The following is a 12,516-nucleotide window of genomic DNA, read 5'->3' on the forward strand; positions in this document are numbered from 1 at the left end:
CTATATACAGGCTATATACAGCTATATACAGGCTATATACAGGCTATATACAGGCTATATACAGCTATATACAGCTATATACAGGCTATATACAGCTATATACAGCTATATACAGGCTATATACAGGCTATATACAGGCTATATACAGGCTATATACAGCTATATACAGCTATATACAGCTATATACAGCTATATACAGGCTTTATACAGGCTATATACAGCTATATGCAGGCTATATACAGGCTATATACAGGCTATATACAGGCTATATACAGCTATATACAGGCTATATACAGGCTATATACAGGCTATATACAGGCTCTATACAGGCTATATACAGGCAATATACAGCTATATACAGGCTATATACAGGCTATATACAGGCTATATACAGCTATATACAGGCTATATACAGGCTATATACAGGCTATATACAGGCAATATACAGCTATATACAGGCTATATACAGGCTATATACAGGCTATTTACAGCTATATACAGCTATATACAGCTATATACAGGCTTTATACAGGCTATATACAGCTATATGCAGGCTATATACAGGCTATATACAGCTATATACAGGCTATATACAGGCAATATACAGCTATATACAGGCTATATACAGGCTATATACAGGCTATATACAGGCTATATACAGCTATATACAGGCTATATACAGGCTATATACAGCTATATACAGGCTATATACAGGCTATATACAGCTATATACAGGCTATATACAGGCTATATACAGGCTATATACAGGCTCTATACAGCTATATACAGGCTATATACAGGCTATATACAGGCTATATACAGCTATATACAGGCTATATACAGCTATATACAGGCTATATACAGGCTATATACAGCTATATACAGGCTATATACAGCTATATACAGGCTATATACAGGATATATACAGGCTATATACAGCTATATACAGGCTATATACAGGCTATATACAGCTATATACAGGCTATATACAGCTAAATACATAAAAAAACTAAATACTGCAAAGTTTCCTAAGAGCTAGTCGCGAGGCCGCCATCTTCGTCGGCACCAGGTCTCATCCTGGGACGACATCATCGATGCACTTATTGCTGAAGCCAGTGACTGATGTGGTGTACTCCTCAATGCCATCTGAAGAATCCTGGAACATGTTCCAGTCTGTGCTAGCAAAACAGTCCTGTAGCTTAGCATCTGCTTCATCTGACCACTTTTTTATTGACCGAGTCACTGGTGCTTCCTGCTTTAGTTTTTGCTTATAAGCAGGAATCAGGAGGTTAGAATTATGGTCAGATTTGCCAAATGGAGGGCGAGGGAGAGCTTTGTATGCGTCTCTGTGTGTGGAGTAAAGGTGGTCTAGAGTTTTTTTCCCTCTGGTTGCACATTTAACATGCTGGTAGAAATGAGTTAAGTTTCCCTGCATTAAAGTCCCCCGCCACTAGGAGCGCCGCCTCTGGATGAGCTTTTTCCTGTTTGCTAATTGCCGTATACAATTAATTGAGTGTGGTCTTAGTGCCAGCATCGGTTTGTGGTGGTAAATAGACAGCTATGAAAAATATAGATGAAAACTCTCTTGGTAGATAGTGTGGTCTACAGCTTATCATGAGGTACTCTACCTCAGGCGAGCAATACCTAGAGACTTCCTTAGATATCGTGCACCAGCTGTTGTTTACAAATACACGTAGACCGCCACCCCTTGTCTTACCAGAGGCTGCTGTTCTATCCTGCCGATACAGTGTATAACCCGCCAGCTGTATGTTATCCATGTCGTCGTTCAGCCACGACTCGGTGAAACATAAGATATTACAGTTTTTAATGTCCCGTTGTTAGGATATTCCTGCCTGTAGTTCGTCCACTTTATTATCAACCGATTGTAAATTGGCCAATAGTATCGATGGCAAAGGCAGATTAGCCACTCATCGCCGGCTCCTTACCAGGCACCCCGATCTCCTTCCGCGATATCTCCTTTTCTTTCTACTGAATGACGGGGATGAGGGCCCTGTCGGGTGTCTGGAGAAAATCCCTCTCGTCCGACTCATTAAATAAAAATTATTCGTCCAGTTCAAGGTGAGTAATCGCTGTTCTGATGTCCAGAAGCTCTTTTCGGTCATAAGAGACGGTAACAGCAACATTAAGTACAAATAAGTTACAAACAATGTGAAAAAACACACAAAATAGCACGGTTGGTTAAGAGTCCATAAAACGGCAGCCATCCCCTCCAGCGCCATCTCTGCAACAGGACTGTAGTTTGTGTGTGAACATTTTGTTGAGCAAACTCACAATCCTATTGCAGAGGGTTGCCTTACAATCGTACGTTGAATCAACATCTTTTTTATACACACCTCTGGTTTCATGCTGCTCTTTGGAGGCAGGGTGGGTGGAGGAGGCCTAGCCCTGGTCCAGTCATCCTGCTGGTCACTCTGTGGGTCCAACAGGCTGCTCTTCAGAGGCAGGGTGGGTGGAGGAGGCCTAGCCCTGGTCCAGTCATCCTGCTGGTCACTCTGTGGGTCCAACAGGCTCCTAACAGCTGTCACACTGACCACGGGCTTCTGTCTGGGGTTGACTTTGATGATGTCATAGACTTCTCCTCTGGAAGACTGAAGGATCACGACACCATCAGTTTTACTTACAGGTACTGTGACCACCACCATTATAAATGACAAGATTGATTTACTGATAGACTGTATACTATGACCACTACCATTATAACTGACAATATACCTACTTGAACCAGTTAAACACACACTAGCTTACAAAATGCCTTCTTGAATACCTTCTTGAGTTCAAATGATAACATAAAGACTGTGTAACTTGGTCCCAGATCTGTGAAGTTGACAACACAGCACAAATAGACCAGGCTAGAGACAGTCTCTCCTCACCTCTACACAGGAACAGGTCAGGTACTCTCTGAAGGGTTAAACAACAGGTCTGGGACCAGGGGGCATCTCCTCACTCTACACAGGAGCAGGTCAGGACTCTGAAGGGTTAAACAACAGGTCTGGGACCAGGCTAGAGGCAGTCTCTCCTCACCTCTACACAGGAGCAGGTCAGGTACTCTCTGAAGGGTTAAACAACAGGTCTGGGACCAGGCTAGAGGCAGTCTTTCCTCACCTCTACACAGGAACAGGTCAGGTACTCTCTGAAGGGTTAAACAACAGGTCTGGGACCAGGCTAGAGGCAGTCTCTCCTCACCTCTACACAGGAGCAGGTCAGGTACTCTCTGAAGGGTTAAACAACAGGTCTGGGACCAGGCTAGAGGCAGTCTCTCCTCACCTCTACACAGGAGCAGGTCAGGTACTCTCTGAAGGGTTAAACAACAGGTCTGGGACCAGGCTAGAGGCAGTCTCTCCTCACCTCTACACAGGAGCAGGTCAGGTACTCTCTGAAGGGCTCTATTGGGTTGGTCTTGTAGTGCTCTATCAGGTCTCTCAGGGTCTCATGCTCCTCTGTGTCTCCAGACACTATGAACTGGCCTGACTTACTCTGGTTGATTACAAAGTGTCTGCATCGATCACGACCTCTGGAAGACAATAATAACACTGGTAAGTCCGGGGTATGCTGCTATGTTCTACTGTGGTCCACTGGTATCTCCACTGTTATCTATGTTATCTCCACTGTTATCTATGGTATCTCCACTGTTATCTATGTTATCTCCACTGTTATCTCCACTGTTATCTATGTTATCTCCACTGTTATCTATGGTATCTCCACTGTTATCTCCACTGTTATCTATGTTATCTCCACTGTTATCTATGTTATCTCCACTGTTATCTTCACTGTTATCTCCACTGCTATCTCCACTGTTATCTGTCATCTCCACTTATCTCTACTGTTATCTGTGTTATCTCCACTGTTATCTCCACCGTTATTTATGTTATCTCCACTGTTATCTATGTTATCGCCACTGTTATCTATGTTATCTCCACTGGTATCTATGTTATCTCCACTGTTATCAGCACTGGTATTTATGTTATCTCCACTGTTATCTCCCCTGTTATCTATGTTATCTTCACTTTTATCTCCACTGTAATATATGTTATCTCCACTGTTATCTCCACCGGTATCTATGTTATCTCCACTGATTTCTCCACTGTTATCTATGTTATCGTCACTGTTGTCTATCTTACCTCCACTGTTATCTATGTTATCTCCACTGGTATCTCCTCTGGTATCTATGTTATCTCCACTGTTATCTATGTTATCTCCACTGATATCTCCACTGTTATCTCCACTGGTATGTATGTTATCTCCACTGATATGTATGTTATCTCCACTGTTATATATGTTATCTCCACTGTTATATATGTTATATACACTGTTATCTATGTTATCTCCACATTTATCACCACTGTTATCTCCACTGTTATCTATGCTATCTCCACAGTTATCTCCACTGTTATCTCCACTGTTATCTATGTTATCTTTGTCATCTCTACTGTTATCTCCACTGGTATCTCCACTGTTATCTATGTTATCTCCGCTGTTATCTATGTTATCTACACTGGTATCTCCACTGGTATCTCCACTGTTATCTATGCTATCTCCACAGTTATCTCCACTGTTATCTCCACTGTTATCTATGTTATCTTTGTCATCTCTACTGTTATCTCCACTGGTATCTCCACTGTTATCTATGTTATCTCCGCTGTTATCTATGTTATCTACACTGGTATCTCCACTGTTATCTATGTTATCTCCACTGGTATCTCCACTGTTATCTATGTTATCTCTGCTGTTATCTATGTTATCTCCACTGGTATCTCCACTGTTATCTATGTTATCTCTGCTGTTATCTATGTTATCTACACTGGTATCTCCACTGTTATCTATGTTATCTCCACTGGTATCTCCACTGTTATCTATGTTATCTCTGCTGTTATCTATGTTATCTCCACTGGTATCTCCACTGTTATCTATGTTATCTCTGCTGTTATCTATGTTATCTACACTGGTATCTCCACTGGTATCTCCACTGTTATCTTCACTGTTATCTCTGTTATCTACATAGAAGAAGAACAAGCAGAACTGACCTGTATGACAGGATGTATCCCATGGCTTTGTCACTGAGTCGGATCAGGAAACAGCCCAGTTCCTTGTCTCTCAGTGTCTCCTCAGCATCTCTACAGAAGCATTAAAAAGCATTAAAAAGCAATATAACCTCAAACCTCAGAAAGGTATTATTGATATGTTATAGGAAGGTATTATTGATATGTTATAGGGAGGTATTATTGATATGTTATAGGGAGTTATTATTGATATATTATAGGGAGGTATTATTGATATGTTATAGGAAGGTATTATTGATATGTTATAGGGAGGTATTATTGATATGTTATAGGGAGTTATTATTGATATGTTATAGGGAGGTATTATTGATATGTTATAGGCAAGTATTATTGATATGTTATAGGGAGGTATTATTGATATATTATAGGGAGGTATTATTGATATGTTATAGGGAGTTATTATTGATATGTTATAGGGAGATATTATTGATATGTTATAGGGAGGTATTATTGATATGTTATAGGGAGGTATTATTGATATATTATAGGGAGGTATTATTGATATGTTATAGGGAGGTATTATTGATATGTTATAGGGAGGTATTATTGATATGTTATAGGGAGGTATTATTGATATGTTATAGGCAAGTATTATTGATATGTTATAGGGAGGTATTATTGACATATTATAGGGAGGTATTATTGATATGTTATAGGGAGGTATTATTGATATGTTATAGGCAAGTATTATTGATATGTTATAGGGAGGTATTATTGATATATTATAGGGAGGTATTATTGATATGTTATAGGGAGGTATTATTGATATGTTATAGGGAGGTATTATTGATATGTTATAGGGAGGTATTATTGATATGTTATAGGAAGGTATTATTGATATGTTATAGGGAGGTATTATTGATATGTTATAGGGAGGTATTATTGATATGTTATAGGGAGGTATTATTCATATGTTATAGGAAGGTATTATTGATATGTTATAGGGAGGTATTATTGGTATGTTATAGGGAGGTATTATTGATATGTTATAGGGAGGTATTATTGATATATTATAGGGAGGTATTATTGATATATTATAGGGAGGTATTATTGATATGTTATAGGGAGGTATTATTGATATGTTATAGGGAAGTATTATTGATATGTTATAGGAAGGTATTATTGATATGTTATAGGGAGGTATTATTGATATGTTATAGGGAGTTATTATTGATATGTTATAGGGAGGTATTATTGATATGTTATAGGCAAGTATTATTGATATGTTATAGGGAGGTATTATTGATATATTATAGGGAGGTATTATTGATATGTTATAGGGAGGTATTATTGATATGTTATAGGGAGGTATTATTGATATGTTATAGGAAGGTATTATTGATATGTTATAGGGAGGTATTATTGATATGTTATAGGGAGGTATTATTGATATGTTATAGGGAGGTATTATTGATATATTATAGGGAGGTATTATTGATATGTTATAGGGAGGTATTATTGATATGTTATAGGGAGGTATTATTGATATGTTATAGGGAGGTATTATTGATATGTTATAGGCAAGTATTATTGATATGTTATAGGGAGGTATTATTGATATGTTATAGGGAGGTATTATTGATATGTTATAGGGAGGTATTATTGATATGTTATAGGGAGGTATTATTGATATGTTATAGGGAGGTATTATTTATATATTATAGGGAGGTATTATTAATACCTGCATCTCACAAACACAATGACTAAAAAATACCAAACAGAAGGTAGCGATAATTCAAGAAAACGCTGGAAAGGAAATGAATGCACCCTGATCTATTTATTCCAAATTAAAACATAAATCATTCCAAAATAAATGTGACTAAACTCCCCATCAGCTGGAAAATGAATCTTACAGTGAGTCACTACCCTATAAACAGCTAACGTCACTATGGAATGCATTACACCGCACTACACTGCACAAAATAGCCATGATTTGCCAATCAATCTCCAATCCAATCAATCTCTCAATAGAGATGTATGTAGAAGTGCTTACCTTCTGTTGATGAATCCTTCGAACCAGGAGGGGACATTTCCCTCATGGAGGATGAGATGAGCTTGAGTCTCCATGAACCACTTCAGGACCATCTTTCTCTGCCTGAACCCTGTCCCCAGACGCCCCTCTGTCCCCTGGTCCTGCTGGGACTCCCCCGCCGGCTGGCTCTGGTCCATCCTGACCCGGTTCTATCCACACCCCACCAAGAGGGACAGCAGTCAGCACAAATGAGAACAGGTGAGCCAATACAATCCTAACCCAGGCATGGACCTAATGTTAACCTAATGGTAAACAGTGGAACAGTCAGTGCAGTGAGGCAGCAGACTGATTTGCCTATCTTCCGTTAGACGTCACCCTGACAGCGAGGCCAGCTGAAGGTGTCCATTGTTCCAGTTTATCATCCCTGGTTTCTGTACTACTCTCACTGCCTATTAATACTGGTCAGGGTCAGGACAATACAAAGATACAGATACATTACATAGATACAGATACATTACAGAGATGGAGACACATTACATAGATACAGACATTACATAGATACAGATACATTACATAGATACAGATACATTACAGAGATGGAGAGACATTACATAGATACAGACATTACATAGATACAGATACATTACATAGATACAGATACATTACAGAGATGGAGAGACATTACATAGATACAGACATTACATAGATACAGATACATTACATAGATACAGATACATTACAGAGATGGAGACACATTACATAGATACAGACATTACATAGATACAGATACATTACATAGATACAGATACATTACAGAGATGGAGAGACATTACATAGATACAGACATTACAAAGATACAGATACATTACATAGATACAGATACATTACAGAGATGGAGAGACATTACATAGATACAGACATTACATAGATACAGATACATTACATAGATACAGATACATTACAGAGATGGAGACACATTACATAGATACAGACATTACATAGATACAGATACATTACATAGATACAGATACATTACAGAGATGGAGAGACATTACATAGATACAGACATTACAAAGATACAGATACATTACATAGATACAGATACATTACATAGATACAGATACATTACAGAGATGGAGAGACATTACATAGATACAGACATTACAAAGATACAGATACATTACATAGATACAGATACATTACATAGATACAGATACATTACAGAGATGGAGACACATTACATAGATACAGACATTACATAGATACAGACATTACAAAGATACAGACATTACATAGATACAGACATTACAAAGATACAGATACATTACAAAGATACAGATACATTACATAGATACAGATACATTACAGAGATGGAGACACATTACATAGATACAGACATTACATAGATACAGACATTACAAAGATACAGATACATTACATAGATACAGATACATTACATAGATACAGATACATTACAGAGATGGAGACACATTACATAGATACAGACATTACATAGATACAGACATTACAAAGATACAGACATTACATAGATACAGACATTACAAAGATACAGATACATTACATAGATACAGATACATTACATAGATACAGATACATTACATAGATACAGATACATTACATAGATACAGATACATTACAGAGATGGAGACACATTACATAGATACAGACATTACATAGATACAGATACATTACATAGATACAGATACATTACATAGATACAGATACATTACATAGATACAGATACATTACATAGATACAGATACATTACAGAGATGGAGACACATTACATAGATACAGACATTACAAAGATACAGATACATTACATAGATACAGACTAAATAAGTTATACTGTTCAGCCATTAGCCAGCTTTTGACATAAAAAAAAAAGTGGTTGTGGTTAATATACACTGTAATACTGTAACTAACTAACTAGCTAGCGAACTAACTAACTAACTAACTAACTAACTAACTAACTAACTAACTAACTAACTAACTAACTAACTAACCCTATTATCTGAGCAGTCAAAGGTGTTCCAGTTTATCATCCCTGGTTTCTGTACTACTCTCACTGCCTATTAATACTGGTCAGGGTCAGGACAATACAAAGATACAGATACATTACATAGATACAGATACATTACAGAGATGGAGACACATTACATAGATACAGACATTACATAGATACAGATACATTACATAGATACAGATACATTACAGAGATGGAGAGACATTACATAGATACAGACATTACAAAGATACAGATACATTACATAGATACAGATACATTACAGAGATGGAGAGACATTACATAGATACAGACATTACATAGATACAGATACATTACATAGATACAGATACATTACAGAGATGGAGACACATTACATAGATACAGACATTACATAGATACAGATACATTACATAGATACAGATACATTACAGAGATGGAGAGACATTACATAGATACAGACATTACAAAGATACAGATACATTACATAGATACAGATACATTACATAGATACAGATACATTACAGAGATGGAGACACATTACATAGATACAGACATTACATAGATACAGACATTACAAAGATACAGACATTACATAGATACAGACATTACAAAGATACAGATACATTACAAAGATACAGATACATTACATAGATACAGATACATTACAGAGATGGAGACACATTACATAGATACAGACATTACATAGATACAGACATTACAAAGATACAGACATTACATAGATACAGACATTACAAAGATACAGATACATTACATAGATACAGATACATTACATAGATACAGATACATTACATAGATACAGATACATTACATAGATACAGATACATTACAGAGATGGAGACACATTACATAGATACAGACATTACATAGATACAGATACATTACATAGATACAGATACATTACAGAGATGGAGACACATTACATAGATACAGACATTACAAAGATACAGATACATTACATAGATACAGACTAAATAAGTTATACTGTTCAGCCATTAGCCAGCTTTTGACATAAAAAAAAAAGTGGTTGTGGTTAATATACACTGTAATACTGTAACTAACTAACTAGCTAGCGAACTAACTAACTAACTAACTAACTAACTAACTAACTAACTAACTAACTAACTAACTAACTAACCCTATTATCTGAGCAGTCAAAGGAAAACTGGACTCACAAGCCGAAAGCCGTATAATGACCATTAACACATTACTATTTAACATCTCTGTATTTACTGTTTACTGCTGGGTAAAAAAAAGTGCATTCAAGTTATCAAAGTTATGTGACTCGTGTGTGATGGAGATTAAAGACTGTTCAATAGTTTTTATCATGAGATCTTTACTATGTTGGATGTTATATACCTTGAGGCAGGTCCTGAAGCTATGTGCTATAGGATGTCTCTGTCTCGGGTCCAGCTGTTTCCCTGGTATCAAGCAGTGTAGCAGGGCTGAGACAGGGTCGGGTCCAGCTGTTTCCCTGCCAGGTATCAAGCAGTGTAGCAGGGCTGAGACAGGGTCTGGTCCAGCTGTTTCCCTGCCAGGTATCAAGCAGTGTAGCAGGGCTGAGACAGGGTCGGGTCCAGCTGTTTCCCTGCCAGGTATCAAGCAGTGTAGCAGGGCTGAGACAGGGTCTGGTCCAGCTGTTTCCCTGCCAGGTACCAAGCAGTGTAGCAGGGCTGAGACAGGGTCGGGTCCAGCTGTTTCCCTGCCAGGTACCAAGCAGTGTAGCAGGGCTGAGACAGGGTCGGGTCCAGCTGTTTCCCTGCCAGGTACCAAGCAGTGTAGCAGGGCTGAGACAGGGTCGGGTCCAGCTGTTTCCCTGCCAGGTACCAAGCAGTGTAGCAGGGCTGAGACAGGGTCGGGTCCAGCTGTTTCCCTGCCAGGTACCAAGCAGTGTAGCAGGGCTGAGACAGGGTCGGGTCCAGCTGTTTCCCTGCCAGGTACCAAGCAGTGTAGCAGGGCTGAGACAGGGTCGGGTCCAGCTGTTTCCCTGCCAGGTACCAAGCAGTGTAGCAGGGCTGAGACAGGGCGTTCTGAGACCTGAGGTGTCTAGAGTGCAGACAGCAGTTCCACGAGGTTCCTGTTCACACAACAGGAAAACTACAGGTCAACTGTAAGAAAAGCTTAATGATTGACAGGTTGTTATAACATACTGTGTGATAACATCCAATAAGATAACAAAAACAGAAAGAGCTTCAGTTCAGTCATTGGAAAGCTAGAGAAACTGTAGACGTACCTGTGGTGGCGTGATCCTAGAGTCACCTCAGCCAGTGTGTGGTGGCGTGATCCTAGAGGCACCTCAGCCAGTTGAAGTCAATCCTCTTCTATGTATTTAGGGTCTCTGAGGAGAGGATTACTGAAGGAGTACACCTCTGAACATGTCTGATATACACACAACATCTGCTCTGCCCTTCCGTGGGGGCGTCGTTGTGTAATGGTAGAATCTACCGTACGGTTGAGATTTGCATCAGAGAGAGAAGGGCCTCCACCAAGCAACAGTTTCCTGAAGATGAGTGGAAAGTCAACCTGTGGAGGAGAAACTGTGGTTTCTGAGCCGCTGTATTTCAGTATCCCTAGGCAACAGTAAATGGTTTTACCCACAGAACTAGAATGAGATCATATATCGACTCACAGAGAAAGTCTGTTTAGTGGAACTGCGGGAGCCTGAAACACTTTGGCTTTGGTTAGTACATTTTCTGTAAACTGCCTGACTTTGAATTTTCAGAGCTTGTGAATCAAGGAACAGATTAGCATTGGTACTGTAGGCCCATTAGATTAGTTTAGATTAGATTAGATTAGATTAGATTAGATTAGTTTAGATTAGATTAGATTAGATTAGATTAGATTAGTTTAGATTAGATTAGATTAGATTAGATTAGATTAAATTAGATTAGATTAAATTAGTTTAGATTAGATTAGATTAGTTTAGATTAGATTAGATTAGATTAGATTAGATTAAATTAGTTTAGATTAGATTAGATTAGTTTAGATTAGATTAGATTAGATTAGATTAGTTTAGATTAGATTAGATTAGATTAGATTAGATTATTAGTCACATTGTGATGAGGTGGTGTTGAAGGAGTCAGGCGCAGGAGGGTAAATCACAGAATAACAGGCTTTAATCCGCAAAATACAGGTTTACGCAGAACTGCGTCAAACACACTCCAGGGCACAAAACAGGCGCACTAGAAAATACAAGGCACACGGGAAAATACTCCCGTCGATACACAATACACAAGCTCCACCGAGCTTCACTAACCTCCACAATAAACAATCACCCACAAGGACAAGGGGGTAGAGGGAACACTTATACATGTACTAATGAGGGGATTAGAACCAGGTGTGTGTGATAACGAGACAAGACAATTGTGATGATGATTGGGGCGGCAGTGGTTAGTACTCCGGTGACGACGGACGCCGAA

At 38.6% G+C, this 12,516-nt stretch overlaps 1 protein-coding gene across 1 annotated transcript; it reads right to left on the reverse strand.

Annotated features, from left to right (window-relative positions):
• Window positions 1–3,016: 3,016 nt before the first annotated feature.
• On the reverse strand, window positions 3,017–7,247 carry sh2d7 (SH2 domain containing 7). Its single transcript, XM_041869456.2, has 3 exons — window positions 7,072–7,247; window positions 5,043–5,132; window positions 3,017–3,532 (listed from the first exon to the last, which is right to left on the reverse strand). Exons 1-3 carry the CDS (start codon window positions 7,245–7,247, stop codon window positions 3,346–3,348), a joined length of 453 nt encoding a protein of 150 aa, XP_041725390.1. The 3' UTR covers window positions 3,017–3,345.
• Between the last annotated feature and the right edge of the window lie 5,269 nt (window positions 7,248–12,516).

This window comes from Coregonus clupeaformis, unplaced genomic scaffold (assembly GCF_020615455.1).
Source record: "Coregonus clupeaformis isolate EN_2021a unplaced genomic scaffold, ASM2061545v1 scaf0051, whole genome shotgun sequence".
Taxonomy (NCBI): domain Eukaryota; kingdom Metazoa; phylum Chordata; class Actinopteri; order Salmoniformes; family Salmonidae; genus Coregonus; species Coregonus clupeaformis.

Coding starts and splice junctions, on each gene's coding strand:
- sh2d7 (XM_041869456.2), bottom strand. CDS start 7,247: ATGGACCAGAGCCAGCCGGCGGGGGAGTCCCAGCAGGACCAGGGGACA. Junction 5,133..7,071: donor GAAGGATTCATCAACAGAAG/GTAAGCACTTCT, acceptor ATGCTTCTGTAG/AGATGCTGAGGAGACACTGA. Junction 3,533..5,042: donor GGATACATCCTGTCATACAG/GTCAGTTCTGCT, acceptor ATTGTCTTCCAG/AGGTCGTGATCGATGCAGAC.